The sequence below is a fragment of the Ruditapes philippinarum genome, unplaced genomic scaffold (genome assembly GCF_026571515.1).
Source record: "Ruditapes philippinarum isolate M1 unplaced genomic scaffold, ASM2657151v2 ctg1483_1_1_1_1, whole genome shotgun sequence".
In the NCBI taxonomy this organism is placed as follows: domain Eukaryota; kingdom Metazoa; phylum Mollusca; class Bivalvia; order Venerida; family Veneridae; genus Ruditapes; species Ruditapes philippinarum.
The window spans coordinates 23,199-46,058 of NW_026856964.1; the positions used below are offsets into that span (position 1 = coordinate 23,199).

The 22,860-nt window shown below is 32.3% G+C and overlaps 1 protein-coding gene across 1 annotated transcript; it reads right to left on the reverse strand.

Annotated features, from left to right (window-relative positions):
- Positions 1-15,658: 15,658 nt before the first annotated feature.
- Positions 15,659-21,327, reverse strand: LOC132748277 (lysosome-associated membrane glycoprotein 3-like). Its single transcript, XM_060737846.1, has 7 exons — positions 21,177-21,327; positions 20,688-20,785; positions 19,114-19,510; positions 17,953-18,491; positions 17,264-17,522; positions 16,308-16,493; positions 15,659-15,900 (listed from the first exon to the last, which is right to left on the reverse strand). Exons 1-7 carry the CDS (start codon positions 21,226-21,228, stop codon positions 15,722-15,724), a joined length of 1,710 nt encoding a protein of 569 aa, XP_060593829.1. The 5' UTR covers positions 21,229-21,327; the 3' UTR covers positions 15,659-15,721.
- Between the last annotated feature and the right edge of the window lie 1,533 nt (positions 21,328-22,860).

Consider the following 22,860-nt stretch of genomic DNA (forward strand, 5'->3'; position numbering starts at 1 on the left):
GAGGTTTCCCTAAAAAGGATTCCTTTACATTGATTATTTACATACTTTACTCACTAAATACTTTTTTTGCAATGAGTAATGATTGAAACACCTCCATTTCAAAAAAAAAAAATAATTAATGTGAAGCCTGACCGAGACTCAAACCTGGGACCCTCGGAATACCGTTCTGTAGCTCTACTGACTAAGCTATCCGGCCGCCTACAAACTACCTCCCCTCCCCTAATTATAGAACAGTTCAATACCGTGACATCATCATTTTCGGAATAATTTGGGATTCGAACATACCACAACTTTAAGTCTCCGGAAGAGTTTCCAACATCATTTTTACCCCATATTTCTACTATGTTTACCTTTTAGCCCTAAATGTTCTGGAATTTCATTCATTACACCCATTATCAGGAGATAATTAAGTAATCTGTTACTTGTCATTGTGGGAGGTCTGTAAAAATCTGTACGACAAGATTTTCAAAATAGAACATGTCCTATCCCTTACATCTAGACTTAAGGTTTCCGAATTCAAGAAATAGTAGCCTCACACATTAAGATTTGCCTGTACATCTTAGTTTTAATTTGTGTTGTACTTCAAAATCCTACCGTCTGTTGAGGCCTTAACTAGATCAGCGAAAATTTACAATTTCTTTAGCGATGCTTTATTATAAGATATGTAGCCATATAATCTAGATAACACATTGTAAAAATACTACGTTTTATGTACGCGAAATGTCAACACTTTAAAACTTCATTCTACACACGATTGCATTATACACATACACGTACACAGCGTTCAGTATTAAACTATTAAAAAATGAATAATACTCTCATATAATATTCAAACTTTCCATTACCCATGCATAAGTTAGTACCAGTCCTGTCTGAATTTACTTGGCAAATTGTAAAATCTTGGACCTTGTAAATCGGCAATGTGTGTCCACATTGTGATCAGCAGCTCGTTTCTACTTGCAGCATGCACTTTATGAGCCTAGAATATGAATTCATTATTCAAAATCTAACAAATCTTCGAATTTACAACTTCCTTACGAAACAGTTGATATAGACAAGCAATTGATCCATTATTAGTAGGCTGTTTGGGGTCATGGTCAGTCCTGGTACAAAAAATACAATAACTGATTCAAGTGTACTGTAAAAAGAATGCTTTCTTAATTAGAACCATCTGAATCACGCCTCACTTTTCTATTTCTTTTGAATTATTTTGAATTATATTTATCAACGGATTTTCACATGGTGGAGTCGTAAGCATATATTTGATCACATATATAATTCTTGGGACTTGCCACTAACAACTCCTCTTATCAACATACTGCACATTTACACGTATCCTTATAGAGAATCATCATGTTTATATTATTAAGCTTATATACAGCTGTTAAAAATTCATGAATTAAAGTGGAAAGGTCTGCAATGGGCAAATTTTCCATATTAAGAATTTCATTTTGTTTGTCTGTTTTGATTGGTTACACAGACACTCCACAGTATAGGTCATATGGTGATGTACAGTTATACTGGTAGAGGAAGACCTTTAGGTGTCCTTGTGTTCATTATTTCAGGCACGAACGGGAAGTATTTCAAATATGAATAAAAAAACAAAAGAAATGTATCATTTGGAATTTCTTGTAAAATATTGTTAAAAAATGTTGATAAAGTTCTAAGTGACCATTTATCTGATGCTCTTTATTATCTGCTATATACATGTAGATATAATTATGTAATATCGGATCATGTATCTCACACATTTGCCCACGACTACCATTAATAATTGTTTCGTGGTTTGTTGTTATGTCTAATAGATATACTAAATACTACCAACGTTATCATTTTCATTTAGTTCAGACCTTCTATTGTAGAGTAATTCACTTTTAAATTAATTATAATTCCACTCCAAAAAGGAATTCTGCAGTATTACACGTAAAACATGTGTTATTAATAGACTTTTGCAATGTCACATAACCTTGATTCAACGATTTAGTTCTTGCTTATAAACCTTTCATTGCGGCATGGGTCATATAAACCTACGTCCGAGTTGACTTAGCAGTAAGTCATATAACCTGTCAAAATCCGAACGGCTGCTGTAAATGACAAATTATGTTTATTTTTAACTATAAAACAGTTACAAAGTCATGTGGAACTACATGGTTTTATGACCTTGCGTATATTTGTTTGCTTAGGAACCCTTACCTTACATGCACTGAATTATAAAGCAAGTCTATGCAAATGTATAATATGGGCTTTATTAAGGAGTCTCTTTAAAACGCCGCTTTGAACATGTGTCTTGTACAATAAAAAATTTTCACATGTTTTGTACATATGTTTGTTACTTGTTGTACCAAAGTTAGTTCAATGTACTTTTTTTACACTGCGTGAATGAGTCTTTTGTTACATTTGATCAATTTACTGTACTTCTAACTTGGATTTCGAAGAAGAAGCCTTTTTAATTATTACTATACGTACAGCACAGCTGGTTCAGTCTGCGAAATATAAATATATATATAAAGTGTACATTAGCTATAGAACTGGCTAGACAAAGAAATGCATAGAACACAATATAATAAATGAACTGAAGTTTATACATAAGGTCACTTAGTAACAAAATTTACATCCTGTATAACCTTTGTACGCGGACAGTCCGAGAGGGCAATATAGAACTCTTAGATATCACGTAATACATGTACGTGTATAAGTTAAATAAAATCAATAAAATAAATTTGTAAAAATCTAAAATGTTTGAGGAAAATCTTGGACTGGTTCTAATTTTGAGCTATAATTAGATTTCATGTTGCATTTTGAGAAAAACATGTAATAAAAGCGCCTACTTGATAGAAGACGCGACAGTCTTCTGTCCTAAATTACACTTCCGGAAGCAGAAGGATGTAGAAAAAAATACGGTATTTTTCATATATATAAAAATTGTTTTGAAAAAACACTTCAGATGTTCAATTCGTGTTTAGATATTAGAATACTTTCGATAGAGTGTTTACAGGGGCGTATCACGTTGGACAAGATCTGACCCCAAGCGTCTGTGGAGGAAACCACACTCAGATGATAATGGACTATATGGACACATTGATCTAAACGTTTGAGTAGTGATGTACCATTTACCATAATGTACACTGAACTTTATTTAATATCTACATGTATTTCATTATATCTATATCACGTACAATGTATTTATTAAGTATACATATCGGCCTTGTATCTATATATGTAACTTACGTCAATAGTAAGATTCATGGTCAAAAAAAACTTTTATTTAGTCTTTGTGTAAAATTAAAAAAAACCCGCAAAGGTACATTTTCATAATCAGTTAGTTACAGGTGAAATAATGGCATGAATACTGCTGCGATCGGCATTGGTAAAACAGAAAAACAAAATAAAACAACAACAAAAAACAATAGCAACTAATGAGGTCTCCTAATGCACCATGAAGTCACACTAAAGTACGCATAAATGATCAAGCAGTAGGAAATGAAACCATGTAAAAATTGCCATGAACTTATAACCCGTATGTCTAATTTATCTAGAAAAGCCAGCATGGAGTTACACGATATTTTTTTTGCAGCACGTTTTACATCCGTCTATTAAAAGTACAACAACTAATACTGAAATATTCTCTGTAACGTGATCTAATTAATAGAGTATTTAAATTAACACAGAGGTGATACATATTTTAAAAACGCCGAAACCAAAACCAACATTAACAACAATAATAACAACAACAACAACAACAACAACAACACGATTATCAACAAAAACAACAACAACAACTAAGAAATTAACAAAGTAATCACGAACTAAACAGGACATATTTAAATAAACACAGTGCAAAAAACTTCAAACAACAGCAACAACAAAATAAAACAGCAAACAACAAACAAAACAAACTATTGAACAAACAATCAAAGAAGCAAACAAATAAATATATAAACGAAAAACAAAACAAAATAAATTAAACAGGCAAGAAACAAATAATTAACATGGAGAAATAATTCAAATAGAATATTCAACAATGGAATAGTTCGTAAAGTGTTTGTGTATGTATAAGGACGCACAGTGTTATACGGAATGATTTATCTCAGTTTATTATTGCATCATATTGACCATTTTCCTGTTTTCTCATCCTGTACCTTGAAATACCACATGCCACAAACACTATGATAACCAAGCCAGCAAATGCACACCCAAGTGCGATACCCAACGTTCTATGACTGCTACCGCCACCTCCGTTATGATCGTGTGCAGGGCACTTAGCGACACCTGTTGATAAATATGTGTATAAGTTACCGAGAGAATAATATGTACAGCAATTGCAAAGACACAATCGATTTCTATATCTTAATTCAATGATTGATAGTAAAAATACGAATGTTATTTCGTTGTAGGCCTTTGAAGTTTAACATTTGATAAAATTTTGAATCAACATTTGAAGTACATGTACATTTAACAAAATATTAATTGTTTGACAATTCTATACCAAATAGTATAAATATTATTCCATGTATACATAAATTGATTTATTCTTTGCCCCACTTTTTGTCAAATGAGAAGGCCTAAATTTTAAAATTACTACCAGTCTACTTTGGTTAAACTGTCTTCAGTAGAGTGTATTTAACCATTTATTTAAAGATCCTGTGACACAATATTTTTATGGTTTCATATCATAAAAATGATGCTCAAATTATGATGTATCAATTTTGTAAGTTCCAAAATGCATTATTCATAAAAATATTACCGAATTTAAAATTTCATGAAAATAAAGGGAGGTAATAAAAAAACATTTTCTATAAATTCTAAGTCAATTTTTTCAATAAAAATTGAATGCATATATTTTATTGATTACATATAATATGTACAAATATTTGCAGTACATATTTATATATTCTTCAGTGTTTGAAAATGTTGTATAAGCATAATTGTATATATACATATACATGTATATAATTTCACTGAAGTGTGGTTACAACATACAGGATCGTTAAATATCGCGTCTATCCGGATAAATGGGCGCGTGCTAAACGTTTAAACAATAACAACATAAAACAACAAAAAATTGCCAGCTACAGTCGCCCTTAAGTCGCTCATTTTCTTTGTTTTTAATTTCATATTTGCGTCTTTTACTTAAATTAGCGAACGTCAGTTGGAAATTGCAAATATATAAGTGATATCCATTTTTTGAATTGTTTAATGATTTCATATAAGCGTCTATTACTATCATTTAAAATTCAAGAAATAGTTTACATTTTGTTTGTAATTAATGAAAAGTTTTGCAGAATTTATCCCCATATTTCTACTGCATGATGCAGCACGGATTTTTTTTGCATCTGATCTATTTTTGGTAATTTTCGCAGATTTTAAGTGCCGTTGTAATGTGTAAATTACCTTAAACAAAAAAAAAAAAAAAAAAAAAAAAAAAAAAAAAAAAAAAAAAAACAAAAAAAAAAAAACAACAAAAAAAAAAAAAACAACAAACAAAAAAACAAAAAAAGAAAAAAAAAACACGAAAACGTTTTTCAATGTTGCAAACTTGGTTTTCAATCCGTTAGCGACGAGATACATTACAAAAGTAGTTAATTCCTTCATATTTCGCATAAGACATGCAAGGGGACGACACATAGTAAATAATCATATATCATATCTATATTTTTATCAATGAATTATAGCTTAATGAAAAACATACATGATCGTTGATGAATAGCAAGCATCAAGTACCTGCGGCAGAGAAACCAGTGGAGTTTGATTTCCCAAATGCTCTATACTGCACTTTGCTCAAGTCCATTTTCATATTGCTCTCAAACTCAAGAGCTTGTTCAGCATTGCATTTATACCAGCCGTCAACTCCAGCCGCAAACTTCCCAACATTGTCTTCAGCCTTGACAGTAATGATGTCTCCTAAAGGTATAAATAAACAAACAAACCAAAATCATAAATATTTCATTATATTTTACCTTAAAATGTCCTTGTACAAAAATAAAATAAAAAAGTGAAATAGATAAATTAAAAAAAGAAAATGTTTGTACATTTAACATTACAGTTAGAAGAACGAGTATATTAACATGCTTCAACTACCTTTCTTTCTTTAAAACAATGATAGTTTATACATAATAAATGGTTTATGAAAAAAGGATAATTGTTTAAACTATTGCTATTTAACACCGCTTTAATTTTTGTATTTAGATTTGATAAAATATATTGTGATTGCATTTTATTTCAACAAACGAAGGAAGAGCACATTTGCCGAGGTCCGGAGCATACCTTAAATGCTAAGGGAAATGTATTCTTACTTGCCTTATTAACGTCAATATGTATCATTTAATTGCATAAAGGTTAACAAATCATCTTTGACATTTAAATGTACTAATTATTCTTAGACTTCCTGCTGGTGGCAACAGATTCTATGTACGCGAACATTGCAGACAAAGATTTGCCGCTATTAAATCAGTTCTTTATTATCATTCTTTCCTATGAAGCATGAACTGTTTCGGATACTTTATCAATCATTTAGTCCATTTATACACTGTTTGCGTATAACGTAAATGACGACACATCGAAATATATGCACGGCCATGCAATACCATTTTTATGGAGTCGCAAAAGCGGCACGGGTATGTGATGATTATAAAGTGAAAAGAAATATAAATTCTATTTACCTGCATTGTTTGCACCAGGAAAATAATCGTAGACTGTATATGTAATACTGACATATTGCCATGAATAATCCGCAGGATCGGACAAAACTTGAAACAATTTGGCATTTTGTACATTAATTTTGCCGACCTTGGCAATAACAATGTTCAACATCCATGTAGAGTTGAAGAACGCCAGCGTTATTTCTTGTGACGTCGCGCTGTATCTGCAATTTCCGCTTACATTTACATCGTCAGGAACTGCAACCATAGCTTTAGTAGCCTGATAATGTAAGTTGTGATTTGTTAGAATGTATAGGTCTTAGCAATGAATAAATGGTATCCTAAGGAACAAGCTCAATATTCATCTAAGAACGTAGCACATTTAAAGGAAATAAATATTGAAATTATACTTGTTATATTGAAACAAAATTGTAACAATCTTTATACTTAAAGTAAATGGAAATGTTTCACGACCTTTCTCAGTTCATTTTTTTAAAGTAAATTCTAATTGTCTCAAATGAAATCGTACAATTTGATAGTAACATAGACATTAGACGGCATTCTTTTTTCCTGAAGTTCTAAGGTGTACTTATTGGTTCTGTTGTTGTTCCTGGTGCAGGCTTTGTAGATGTTTACGGTCCGGAATGTGAGGATGTTTCCTGCTCGGAATGTGACGTTGTTTCCGGTTCCTAATGAGATGTTGTTTACGGTTGCAAATGGAGTTAATAAATAGTTAATAAACAAAAACGAGTGAAATAGAATCCAAACGGAAATGCGATACTTCCGTGCTATTTCACGAACAGAGCCATATGATCCTAAAGTTAAAGAATGCGTGTGCCCTAAATGAGAAAATAATGGGCGGAACTAAAAAATCAATTTTAAAAGGGGTCAGAGGCTATGAAGCCATATCACAGATTAGACGTCAAAAGAAAAATTTAAAAATTAGGCAACATTTCCTGTGGGTGATTTTACGATATTCCAGTAAGGAAAAGTGGAAAGTAGGAAAAGGCCGAATAGAAATAACCAAAGGTACCACACACACAACAGTAGTGTCGTGTTGAACGATCTTCAAGGTGATAGTTAAGTCAACGTCCTTTAACAAATGTGACATGTGTAGAGGAAAATTTAGCTTTTCTTTGACACAGGGATACAGCCTATACCCGGCTGTTACATACAGGAAAAGAATAAAGTTGATAATATATCAGAAACGCTCAATTAAAGCAATGAATTACGTTAAGCCTGGTCATGTTAAGATTTTAATTTGACTGACTTAAATATGTATGTTTTTAAAAGAAATAATTTAAGTAGACATGTATATATTTTTACCTGGCCCAAAGACGCTGTTTATTATTTCGTACGCTTGCACTTGTAAATTGGTAATCATCATTGTTAAATAGAAATTATTGGTTGAATTGAACGCAACCGTTTCCTCAGAAATACATTTGTATGAGTTTGGTGAAGCCGTTCCTATTGGAAGATGATGTGTGTCATTTAATTGTACTGGGAGTGTAGAATTCATATCTTTAAAGTGCTTTTTGGCGTCCAACATAAATCTCATTGACACATTGACATTATTGTTCTGTCTTGTAAATCTAAACATGAGCATTTCTTCAGATGGGAACAGTTTAACAGATAAAATAGCTGTTGAACCAAGAAATACATTTCCACATTGGCTAGATACACCACTTACTGATGCTCCTTTTAAATCGAACAAGTTAGCAACCTGAAATTGTGAAGAAAGAAAATAATGTAGTACATGTACTAAAAAGTATCGGGTATATTGTAATTCTTATAAGAGGTATCTATAAAATTCACATTCGGTATAATTTATTCGTACAATTTATGTTTTAAAATATTAAGAAATGAAATTGTAATGTTCCCTGACAAAATATATTGCACATTAAACTACTCTGTAACACTACAAGTCGGTTTGATTTGAATGAGTTATGACAATGTTAGAACGAATCTACTGTATTATAAAGGTAATTAACATTCATTTTAGTTTAATTTATTTCCTCGCATTAGAGATTTATTGAAACTAGGTCTCTTTTTGATATTCATTGCGCTCGCTCGATTGATTTCTCTTTCCAAATGTCCAAATTTTTTACACTTTCAACCCCAGATTTATCTGGTCCTATGGGATTAAGAGTATAAAATACAGCTAATTAAGGGGCATATAATAGACTAATAAAACATTCTGTATGCCTTTAATTTTAGTGTGACTTTCCCTTTCCTGAGATTCCGGTACTTCTGACACAATAACACTTCAACGTCGTATAATAAAAATAGCGATACCTTGTATAACATATACAACGTATCGCTAATTTCCTTATTCTTGTTCTTATATTTGTTTATTTGTTTCAATCACTCTTTGAATTCACTAAATTAATTCTGAAGTTTAAATATACAACAGTATTACCTGTGACTTGTATGTAAGGTGAAACGTTGCATCTATATTCATAAGGATACAGGGACCTCCGGTTAGTTTGCTCTTTACTTCAAAATGAGTACAGTTGGCTGAAAATATACGTATTAAGTCATTATTTGTATGTTTGTTTTTCCTTTCTGTTTTTATTGAGATTTTAACTCATGTTTTGACATCTCGGCAGTTGATCCCTCTAACCAGTTTTCCTGGATAACAAACCAAAAAATACATATTTCCCGGCAAGCGACAGACTACAAATCCCAGCGACCCCTGTATTTATAATCTGATGATCTCCCTCTTGAGCTAAGCGAGCTGACACGAGGAAGGCAATTATATTTCATTAAAAAATCATTGAAGAAATTTAATTATTAAAGAACAAATATGTACAAACCATAAAGGAAGGCTCCAAGTACATAAACAGCAATAACCTCTAATCTACTCATGCTCGTTTTTGTCACAGGCTATACTTAAAACAAACACCACACACGTAAAAACACAAATAAGTTGTGATTTCTTTATTGTTACAGTTTAACGTCAATTATACCATTGATATCTTCAACAGTATCATTAAGATATGATAACAATTGTCATCATGAGATCGGAAACTGAAAGGGGAAGGTGGGGTTAAGCGGCTGACTGGGTGATAAACTGTATATAAAAGACACAATTTTTAAGGACATCAGGCTTAGTCACAGACAAATGTCAACTTCACAAATGTTATCATCATTTTAAATATCGGTGAATTTCAAAAAAATCATACTACTTCAATTTATAACTGTACACATGTTTTTATCAAAAGAGATAAAATGAATTGTTCAACATGTTAACATAATTATGTTATCTATATAATTATGATAAAAATACATGTCAACAATCAAAATAATCATATATTAGCTTAATGACAATATTATAGAATAAATGAACATTTTTTTTATTCCTCTCGGAAATAATTATTAAAAAATCTACATTCTAGAAAAGAGAAAATGTATTGACCGGAATTTAATATTTTTCATATAATTGGTTTTAAATTTATATATTCAGATGGCTAGATGAGTATTATCACAAAAGACGTTAATGAATCGTCAGTCGTCTGAAGGCAAGTATATAAACACACACATTACGAATAAAGAAAAAAAAGATAAATCAGGTATATCATCACTCAGGTAACATAGTGATCTGTAAAGTCACACAGGAACGTAATTATCATGTTATACGTATTGTTTAAGAAAAGTAATTTGAAAATAAAATAAATAACACCACAACATCTCATCATAATCATATGTCTGTCCCTCACCCATTGACGGTAAATTGAGTTGTACATGTTGATAAAATTGTTTGAGTCTAAAGCTAGAAAAGTCTTCAATTGATTTTTTTCACCAGTATAATTATTACTTTGTTTATTTTTCATGTTTTGTTTTAGAGTTTGGCATAACTGATTTTTTCTTTTACACCCCCCCTCCAAAAAAAAACAACAACAACAAAAAAACAGTTAAAACGAAGTGTTCTTATTTGCGTGGTTGTCTCAATAGTATATTCAATATTATTAAGTATTTATAGTTTATGACCAAATTCTTTTTCTGTCAATTAGAATGAGCATTTTCAAATCATGTGTATTAAAACATTCAAGTACTACATTGTACTATAAAAATGTTTTTAATCTGATGATAGCAGAATATGGAGAAATTCAATCTCAAAGATTGACGTCTAATTTTGTTATAAAGACTGTTGACAGGTTATTTGGCCATTATATATAATCAATTGTTTGTAAATATAACCCCAGACACAGACAAGGGTTATATACGTCCATATTACCCGTCATGAATATTTATAACGGATTTATAATACTTCCTTTTTGAGAGAAAAAGGTGAGATTTCTTTATAAATTGACAGCAGTCATGTACATAATTAGCAATAAATAGTTTTGGCAGGTTATATGACCCTATAAAAACGGTTGCTGGGAAATATAATCCGAGCCGCCAGACGAGATATATAATGCAAACAACCGTTTTTATACGGCCATATATCCTGTCATGAATATTTGTAACGAATTTTTAATATAGCAAGCATCAATTTTAGCAAGAATTTTTTTTTTCATTAATTGACGACAGTCGTGTATATTAAACTGTACAAACGCCACTATATTCCAATAAGAAGCGACAATAAAAATGTGCACTTCTATAAAAAAAATATTACCCTTCAAATGGTGGTTGATTTCTGCCATGTCGTTACTTCTTGAAGGTAAGTAGAAGGGGCGACATCACAAAAGAACGAAATAACGACAAAATTGTAAATATTCGTTTTGACGCACCGTTTTTATCGCTCCGTCATTATTTCGTGTCGAGGCCCTTCAAACGCATCATGACAACAAGACGAAAATATGAAATCAACATGTTTACAAAGGTCACATAAGTTAGGACCACGTTGCCGATGTCGTCCTTCATGTCGTCTGGAGAAGAATTCGCCACACAATCGGCATACATCTATTTTCTAAAATGAGATATAAATTTGATTATAAAAGTTATTTTGAAATGCAGTATAAAACAATCTTTTATCTGGACAGAGTGTTATATAAATGAGTTAAGAAATTTAAAAAATACTGACCTTAAACCTATTTGAGGATGAAAGATAAATAACATATAACTGTTTACGCTGTATCTTGATTTTGTTGACAGTTTACGCAGTTTCATAATATGTATATCCTGTAAATAGTGCGTTTTAAGTCATTTTTCGTACACAGGAAAAAGAACACATGTTGAAAATATGGTTTTAAAATAGATTCTACAATAAACCAACTTCCAGTCGTCTGAAACCTTAAGTTTAAACGCCGAATGTATGCAGTATCCAGAATCAAACTCGCATTCAACGCGAAATACTGACGAGAAAGAGAAGAGTTTTTAAGGAATTTTGGGATAAAAACAAAAACTATAAGGGTATCTTTGCAAACGTAATTAAACTGAAATTTATTCTAATTGTTTTACACGACTCGTTTTTGTTCAAAATACCGGGTAATAAAGTGTTCGCTGTATCATAATTTTGGGAATGCGCGCGCATCGTATGACCCCCTTGACATAGGACAAGACAAAATGGAGTAATTTATGGCATGAAAATGATATAAATTATCATTGTAGGTCATAGATAGTTTGATTTTTGGAATAATACTTCAGTAGTATCGGTAGAAAATTTAATATGGCTTCAACATCCAAGATGGTCGTCATTTAATGATGATTCTTGAACAAATTTCTATGATAAATGAAATTCATATACTAAATAATCTTCATACATATAACTCACTTATAAACTGGCATTCCTGTATAAAAACTGCTTACACGGATGTACATGTACATTCACAGAGAAAAAAACTTGCATATGTAGATAAAACGATGCAAGCACATGTTTTAGCTCCATATTTCGAAGAAAAGGGAGCGTTATTGTCGACTTTACAGTTTTGCTAAGGCTTTTCATGCAAGTTGGTTTTATAAAAAAAATACATGATAAAATAGGTTAAATCCTAATACGCTTTTTTGTGAGCATCATAGAAGGTCACTGTTAAAATAATAACTCTATCATGAATTTTGACAGAATTATGGTCCTTCTAAATATAGAAAATACTTCATTATCTAGGTTCTTGTTTAGCTATCAAACACTGAGAACAATCGAGCAATCTATGATGTCCTACTGATAGCTCTTGTTAATGTGCGTGATTCTGACTCCATGGAAAACCGCTTATTGCAATGGCCAGTTACTTTATTATCAAACATAACACACATGCGCATTTAAATCAATGCAAAACCGGTTTCTTTATGCGGAATACAACATATTATTATAGTAGACTCACAAAATCTGCGTATACTTTTATACAAGTATGTCTCTAATACACGTTTTTGTGCATCAACAGTTGCAGAAGTTAAATCCTGAGCAGTAGGATGAGGGCTTTAAATGCGTCCTCGTGCTTATGTAGATGTTGTTGCAAGAAAAGGGTGAATTTATTCTCTATTGTATTGTATATTTAGTTGAACACAATTTCTTAGTTTATCCGAACCAAATGTGCAGTTTGAATTATACTAGTCAGAGTCGGAGGAGGTAAGGGATTCTTCGAAATCCTGTCTCTCCATTCAAAAAAAATAAATAGTTTGAAGCATCCTTGTGATCGTCTTCCTGCAGCTGCAAGTTCTTTTTCATTAGTCATTTAAGCAGCAAATTTTGTGTCATAATTAACGGAATCAGGCTCTTATTATGTTATTATTTTGGCAAGGTCCAAATCAGAGAAATATAGAACAAAATGTATATATTCGCTTGTCGGTTAAAACAAATTGTTTGGAATTATTAACCATAGTCATTCATGACTTAATATGAGATAAAATTAAGACTTTACAGCTCTTTATATTTGATAATTTTGATATGAGATTCCGTCTGTAATATTGAACTATTTACTTTCTGACTACTGCAAATTACGTGGATGCGTTCAAAAGGAAATGCTCTTTAATTTCTTTTTTTTATTTCTAAATTTCATATTTTATTGCAGTTGGAATGACAAAAAAGCCACACATACGCATATGTCTTTCCTGATATTACAAATAGTTGCTTTTCATTCTTCGAGGCTTGAGTATAAATCAATATTTAACATAATGACATTATGATATATCATATTGTTCTAATTATGACTACAGCTGAAATACTAAAATATTCTAAAAAAATAATATATGTTTGCCTGCCATATTGGATTCGCACAACCCGAATCCTAGGCTTAAATTAAAAGAATTGTATCAACCAACAATTGCGCAAAGTTTCATGCTTTTCACAAGAGGTGCACAATTCGCCTTATTTTATGTATAAATTGTTTGGACTACAAGATTGGAACGAAAGAAGTAAACATATTCCTGAAAAAAACTGTAATGCCGGTTAAAGTATTATGTAGTAGCAGCCGTATGCGCTAATTCATTTCTTTAAATTTTGGTTCGTTTACTTTCTGTGTGATTTAAAGTTCAGATTTGTTCACTATTAAGGGAGGGAAATATGTATGTATCCTTATAGCTTAGCCGGTAGAGCCCCAGGATGGTATTCTGAGATCCCGGTATCGACTCCTGGTCAGGCTGTACATTTTTCTCACCTTGTGACATTTGGCGCACAACGAGGGACCGTGACTTCATAGCTTTGAGTTTATTTCACATTGCTCTGTGAATTAGAGAAAATTCGAGGATAAATTTCAATATAGCTGGTGAGTATGTCACGGTTCAGAAATGTTCACTATTTAGGGGAGACGATGTATAAGCTGCCGGATAGCTCAGTCGGTAGGGCAGCAAAATGGTAAGCAGAAGGTCCTGGTTTCGAATCCCAGGCAGGCTGCACATTTTACTCCCCCTTTAAAATTCACCAGAACTGTTTCATATATGAGAACATGCAATTTGATTTCCGTGATTCGAGATAATTAACGATCCTGTCTGAATCTGGTACGCTGGAAACAAGATCAGGATAAATGTTTTTGTTTTTTTCTCTTGTATGCTTATTTCATGTGAATTCCAAAATATTATCATCGTCAAATATCAATGGATTATTCAACACTGACATTGTTCGGCCTATCCGTCATGATTTAGAAATAATCATTATATTTACTGAAATGACTACATTCCATTGAACACACAGTCTCCCTCCAGGTCGGCGAATAATAGAATAAAATAAAGGGAGGAAACCAGACTCACATTATGGACTAAGTGGACACATTGATCCAAACGTTTAAGTGATGTACCTATCTACCATATAGCACACTAAACTTTATTTAATATCTACATGTATTTCATTTTAGATCTATCTCAAGTATTTATTAAGTTTACATGTCTATCTTTAAATGCACTTTACGTTAAAAGTTACATGCCAGGTCAAAAACCTTTATTAAGTCTTTGTGAAAATTAAAAAAAAGGGTACATTTTCATAACCAGATTGTCTAACAACAACATATTGAGGTCCCCTAGTGCACCATGATATCACATAATGTACGCAAATATATTATGATCAGCCACAAGCAGTAGGAAATTAAACCATGTAAAAAGTACCACGAACTTTTAACATGTATGTTTAATTTATCTAGAAAAGCCAGCATGGAGATACACGATATTTAATTTTTTTTGCAGCACGTTTTTTATCAGTCTATCTATAGTACAACAACTAATGCTAAAATATTCTTTGTAACGTGATCTAATTATTGACGTGAACAATAGAATATTCAAATTAACCCAAAGGTGATACATATTTCAAAAACGTCGAAACCAACAACAACATGAACAACAACAACAGGACCACGAATATCAACACAAAAACCAACAACAACTAAGGAATAAACAACTAATTCACGAAATAATCATGAAGTAAACAAAAACATATTTAAATTAACACATTGCAAAAACTTCAAACAACAACAACAGCAAGCAACAACAACAAAATAAAACAACAACACACAAGACAAACTTTTGAACAAACAAACAAAGAAGCCAACAAATAAATATATAAACGAAAAACAAAACAAAACAAATTAAACATGCAATAAACAAACAATAAATAAACAGAGTGTAATATTTCAAAAAATAGAAAATTCAACAATAAAATAAAGTTCGAAGCGTGTTCTGTGTGTATGAGGACGCACAGTGTCAGATGGAATGATTTTATCTCAGTTTATGGATTCATAAGGCCCATTTTCCTGTTTTCTCTTCCTGTACCTCGAAATACCACATGCCACAAACACTATGATAACCAAGCCAGCAAATGCACACCCAAGCGCGATTCCAAGTGTTTTATGACTGCTACCGCCACCTCCGTTATGATCGTCTGCAGGGCATTTGGCGACACCTGTTGATAAATATGTACATAAGTTATCGAGAGGATAATATTTACACTACCAGAAACGATCAAATTTAAATTCTATTCCATTATTGAAATTAAATAAATGAATGTAATTCAAAGCCATTGAAGTAACTTTTAATGTTATTTTGAATCGCCATTTAAAGTTCATGTTTACCAGAATACTAATTGGTTGACAATTCTATACCAAATCGAATAAATATTTTTCTGCGTACACATCCTCTCCGTAATACATTTTTGTCAAACGAGAAGGCCTTAATTTAAAAATTACTACCAGTCTATTGTTGATTAACTGTATTTGGATTGTATTTTATCATTTATACATGTATATATATATATCATATCTATATTCTTTTAATTGAATTATAGCTCAATGAATAGCATGCTTTACGTACCTGCGGTTGAGAAATCAGTGAAATTGGATGTCCCAAATGCCCTATACTGCATCATGCTTAAGTCCATTTTCATATTTTTATTTTTCTCAAACTCAAGGTCTTGTTCAGCATTGCATTTATACGAGCCGTCAACTCCAGCCGCAAACTTCCCAACAGTGTCTTCTGCTGTTGCAGTAATGATGTCTCCTGAAAGTTAAAACAAACCAAAAACCATTAATATTTCATTATTTTTTTAATATTATACGTTAAAATGTAATTGTACAAAATCAAAATAAAAACAAATAAATAAAATAAAATAGATAAATTTAAAGAAAGAAAATGTTTGTACATTTGAGATTACGGTTCGAAGAACCAGTACATTGAATATTAATATGTTTCAACTACCTTTCTTTAAAACAATGTTAATTTATACATAATAAATGGCTTATGAAAAAATGGATAATTGGTTAAACTATTGCTATTTAACGCCGCTTTATTTTTCATATTTTGATTTGAAATATATTTTGATTGTACTTTATTTCAACAAACGAACGACGAGGTCAAGAACACTTTAAATGCTAATGGGTGTGCACTCTTACTTGCTATATTGACGTCAATATGTATCATTTAACTTGCATAAAGGTTAGCAAATCATCTTTGACATCAAAATGTACTAATTATTCTTAAACTGCCTGCTGGCGGCAACAATTTTATGCAAGCGACCATTGCATACCAAGATTTGTCGCTATTAAATCAGTTTTTTATTTTCATTCTTTCCTAAGAAGCATAAACGGTTTCCGATACTTAAGTAAACATTTCGCGCATCTTTACAATGTTTGGGTATAACGTAAACGACGTCACATCGAAAAATATGCACGGCCGTGCATTACCATTTTTACGGAGTCGCAAAAGCGGCACGGGTATATGATGATTATACATAAAGTGCATCAGTGAAAACAAATACGAATTGCATTTACCTGCATTCTTTGCACCAGGAAAATGATCGTCGACTTTATATGTTACACTGACAGATTGCCATGAATAATCCGCAGTATCAGACAAAACTTGAAACAATTTTGCATTCTGTACGTTACTTTTGCCGCCTTTGGCGACAACAATATTCAACATCCAAGTTGAGTTGAAGAACGCCAGCGTTATTTCCTGTGACGTCGCGGAGTAACTGCAATTTCCGCTTACATTTACATCGTCAGGCACTGCAACCATAGCTATAGTATCCTGATAATACAAGACATGATTGTTAGAATGTAAAAGTCTAGGCAATGAATAAATTCAACTAAGAGTGTGGCACATTTAAAATTCTTGAGATTTAAAGGATAGACATTTTGAAACAAAATTGTAATATCCTTTATAATTAAAGTAAGTGTGAACGTTTTACATCCCTTTTCAGTAAAGGTACTTTATCACTGTTTCAAATGAAATCGTACAACTTGATATTAACAAAGACATTGGAGTGTATGCTTTTTACATGAAGCTCTTGTGGCTTGTTTTTCTTAAACACAGAAAACTAACTTCGAACAAACTTCCTAATGCTATAAATAGATATGTCAATTTGTGTTGATATTCAGAAGTATTGGAATTAATCATCAAATGCTTGTCCGAAAGAGTTTTATGATTTTCCATAACCTTATTCAGTCATTAATTTTACCTTTACACTTCCGGCCTTCTTCTGATAAGGAATTTCGAACTTTATATTTCCCTGTAAGACAATACACACTTCCTTATTGTCTCGAACCACATACTTATGATCACGTGGTCTTTCAGTGGTGGATTTAGGCTTGCTCGATGTACTTATTGGTTCTGTTGTTGTTTCTGGTGCAGGCTTTGTAGATGTTTCCGGTCCAGACGATGTTTCCGGTTCGGAATGTGACGATGTTTCCGGTTCGGAATGTGACGATGTTTCCGGTTCGGAATGTGACGTTGTTTCCGGTTCCGAATGAGATGTTGTTTCCGGCCCGGAATGAGTTGTTGTTTCCGGTTCCAATGGAGTTGTTGTTTGCGGAACTGGCTCTGTTGTTGTGTTTGATGGTGGTTCTGTTGTTGTGTTTGATGGTGGTTCTGTTGTTGTTTCAGGTGTATGTTCAGTAGTTGACATCTCAGGAACAGGCATCGTTGTAACATTTTGTGGTATCACTGACGTCAGGGCTTGTGGTGTTGATGTAGCTAGGTCCTGATTACACTCAATGACTGATTTGAAGGATAAAAGATGTTATATAAGATGTTATGCTGACAGTATATCATTAGTTAATGTGTAAAAACTATGTGTATATTCATCTATTCTTATTTACTATAGGATAAAATTGGTTAAATGTTAATTGTCTGATTGAAAAAAAAAAACAACAACAATTCAAAACAGCCTACGGCTACATGAAAGGGAAGATGTAGCGCGAAAATCAGGTGAGTTAGGAAACCATCCCCAGTATTTGAGACTGCAACAGAGTCACACATGTTATCAAATGGTTTATTTAACTACTAATCAATATGAAGGGGATAACTACATGTATAGTGATAGCTTTTGGTCCATTTAATTAATCAACAGGGCGATCTTAGTCAGGTGCATTTAATCAGAGTTCCAGTGACAAATTTGCAAAATGACAATTGTAGAGGAGAGTATACCTACATTGGATAGAAGTGGAAACAGCCTTAATTCTGTAGTTATATACAGGCAAAAAGCTGATATATACATGTATATCAGTAACGCTTAATTAAAACAATGGACACTGTTTAGCCTGATCATGTAAAGATTTTACTTTGGCTGACTGAAATATCTATGTTTTTTTAAAAGAAAGTAGACATTATATATTCTTACCTGGCCCAAAGACGCTGTTTCTTATCTGGTATGCTTGCACTTGTAAATTGGTAATCATCATTTGTAAATGGAAATTATTGGTTGAATTGAACGCAACCGTTTCCTCAGAAATACATTTGTATGAGTTTGGTGAATCAGTTCCTATTGGAAGATGATGTTTGTCATTTAGTTGTACTGGGAGTGTAGAATTCATATCTTGAAAGTGCTTTTTGGCGTCCAGCATAAATCTCATTGACACATCGACATTATTGGTTTGTCTTGTAAATCTAAACATGAGCATTTCTCCAGATGGAAACAGTTTAACAGACAATACAGATGTTGAACCAACAAATATATTTCCACATTGGCTAGAGGCATCAATTACTGATGCTCCTTTTAAGTCGAACAAGTGAGCAACCTGAAATCGTAAATAGTCAAGATGATGCTAGTATTCAACGCTTCTCTAGAAAAAAAGTACCGGGTATTTTGTTATTCTTATAAGAGGTATCTAAAATTCATATTTGGTTTATTCATTTGTTCGAACAATTTATTTACAAAACATTAAGAAATGAAATTGTAATGTTTCCTGACAAAAGTCATGGCATCATTTTTCAGCACTCAGTACCACTGTAAGTCGTTTTGATTTGAATGAGTTAAGACAACGTTACAACGAACCTACATTATTTTTCATTTCAATTAATTTATTAATTTTAGTTAATTTAGTTTTTTTCTCTTATTATAGATTTAATTAAACTGTTCCTGCTATCGTCCTGTATTTCTTATTGTAACTTTATCTGCGCTCGCTCATTTGATTTCTCTTTCAAGATATCCAGAATTGTTTATACAACTTCAAGACTAAGCGCTGAGTGGTATGTGTAAAAGATATCAACATATTTAACCCTTGATGAATACAGTTAAAGCCAATTCAAGGAGAGAGGGGGCATGAGAGATATTGCCTTTTCAATTATCCATCGTAAACCGACTAATTAAACCTTCTTTTTTGTTGGTTTTCCTTGCTCGTGAGTGATTTTATTTTCTGATATTTCGGCACCACAGAAAATACCATTTCTGATGAAATTGTACTTCAACGTCGTATAAGTAATAGAAAGAGCACCGAAACACGAGGCTATCTGAATTGTACGAGGGGGCGTAACCCCCGAGTATTAATCAGATTGCCGAGTGTTTTGGTGTTCTTTCTCTTTTGTATCATAGTCAAACATAAAAGCACGTTCCCTGTTGTAATAATATGAATCCCCGGCAAAAATGAACCAATGAACGGACATCTGAATATGACATTTCTGTCGCTTTCCCTTTCTCTGCCGTCACAATATGTAAACCCCAGCAAAAATGAGCCAATCAATGGACATGCTCTGGAGTGCGGGTAACTAATACCCGCACTCCAGTTAACGCACTGTGCATGTATATGTATACGATTTAACCCTGACACATTTTCAACAGAAATGTCTCCAAACTATGATACAATATACACAATGTACCACTAATATAATAAGTCCGGTTCTGATATCTTTTATATACTTCAATCACTTTCTGAATTCACCAATTAATTCTGAAGAGTATCTTTAAAACAGTACTACCTGTGTCTTGTATGTAAGATGAAACGTTGCATCTATATTCATAAGGATACAGGCACCTCTAGTTAGTTTGCTTCTCACTTCAAAATGAGTACAGTTGGCTGAAAATATACATATTAAGTCATTATTTGTACATTTGGTTTTTGTTCTCTATCTTATGTCGATTTCAACACATGTTTGTGGTCATATATGCAGCCGATCTTCCTAACCTGTGTGACAGTATAACTCAACAATAAATACTAATTTCCCTGCAAGTGACCGACTACTAATCCCAAATGAAGGTAAGTGGAAGGTAAATGGACACTTACGTATGTCTGAGATCAACTGTTATGCAGAAAATAACGCCCAGCCCGAGGACCGAACTAGCGTTCTCTGGATTTATAATCCGATGCTCTCCGTCTTGAGCTAAGCGGGCTGACATGTAGTGTAGCAATTATATTTCATTAAAATCAATAAAGAAATTTAATAACTATAGAACAAATGTGTACAAACCAGAAAGAAAGGCTCCAAGTACAAAAACAGCAATTACTTCTAATTTACTCATGTTCGTTTTTGTCACAGGCTATAATTTAAACAAACAACCACACTCGTAAAATGACAAATAAAGTTGTGATTTCTTTACTGTAACAGTTTAACGTCCATTATACCATATATATCTACAACAGTATCATTAAGGTATGATAACAATTATCATCATGGGATCCTAAATTGAAAGGGGAAGGTGAGGCTAAGTGGCTGACTGGGAGATAAATTGTATATATGATAGATAATGATTTAGGACATCAGACATGACCACAGACTATCTCAACTTCACAAATATTATCATAATTTTAAATATCAGTGAATTGAAAAAAATCATACTACTTTGTACTTGTTGTTATATTCATATTGATTAAATTTTGTATATATTTAAATAAACATTATTGTTGTAAAATACCATGGCGATAAAAATCGACCTTCAATTTATAACTGTAAACATTTTTTATCAAAAATGATAAAATCAATTTTTAAACATTTTAATATAATTATGTTATCTTTTTGAATATCAAGTATATGATAAAAATTCATTTCAGCAATCAAAAAGGTCATATTTTTCCTAAATCAAGGGGGTCGTACCATGCGCGCGCATCCTCAAAATTCTGATGCCGCAAACACTCTTTCAACCGGTATTTTGAACAAAAACAAAGCAATCAGAATAGATTTGAATTTAATTTCTTTTGCAAAGAAGATGCCCTTACTTCTAGTTTTATTAATACAAATGCCTTGACACAAGTCTTCCTTTTGTTGTCAGTATTTCGCGTTGAATGCGATTTTCAGTAAACCCGGCGTTGAAATGTTACAGAAGTTGAGAAATTGTCGATTAAACTGCAAGTTTCACACAGCTTGAGAAGTTTTTTTATTCTAGAACCTTTTTTTCAATCCCTGTTATTTTTGCTTTATAGACATTATGATACTGCGTACACTCTAAAAAAATAGAGATACTGCGAACACTTTTATGTTATTGATTCTACCTACACTTTCTTCGAAGCATTCTAAGTTCATAATGGGATCAATGGATAACACTGGCGAACAAAAAGTAAAATTATAAAAAGCTAATTAAAATAAGACAATAAGATTCAAATCCTGTGTTAAAGTATGCTCCCTTAAAATGTTTAAAATGTACATCCTAAAACAAGGTTTGAGTTTAATATTTTTTTCATCTAATTTGTTGACACATTTATGTAACACTCTATTCTGATACATTTTTTCGTACACTGCATTAATAACTTTTGTAGTCAAATGTATAGCTCATTTAAGAAAATAATGTCCAGACAACATGAAGGACGACGCCGGCATGTGATATTTGTATAGGCATGGTCTTTATCTGAGTATTATTACTTGACGTATAATTAATAATTCGAAGCGTCATACCTTTGAACGCAAAATTGAATGTCATTGTGGAAAATGAGAAAAGAAAGAGATATATTCGTATCGTGAAACGGCCTTAATGCTCTTAGGCAAACAAGTTGTTAAAACTCCTATGATTAGAATCTTGTATAAAGTAAGGCGAGAAAGTAAATTTCAGGGTGCTTAGAAAAGGAAATGTATATGTTGATTTTGAGTGAACTGTGCTATAATATAGCAGGGTATGGAGTAATATAATCACGGAGACCATAACCCTACAAACATCTGAACA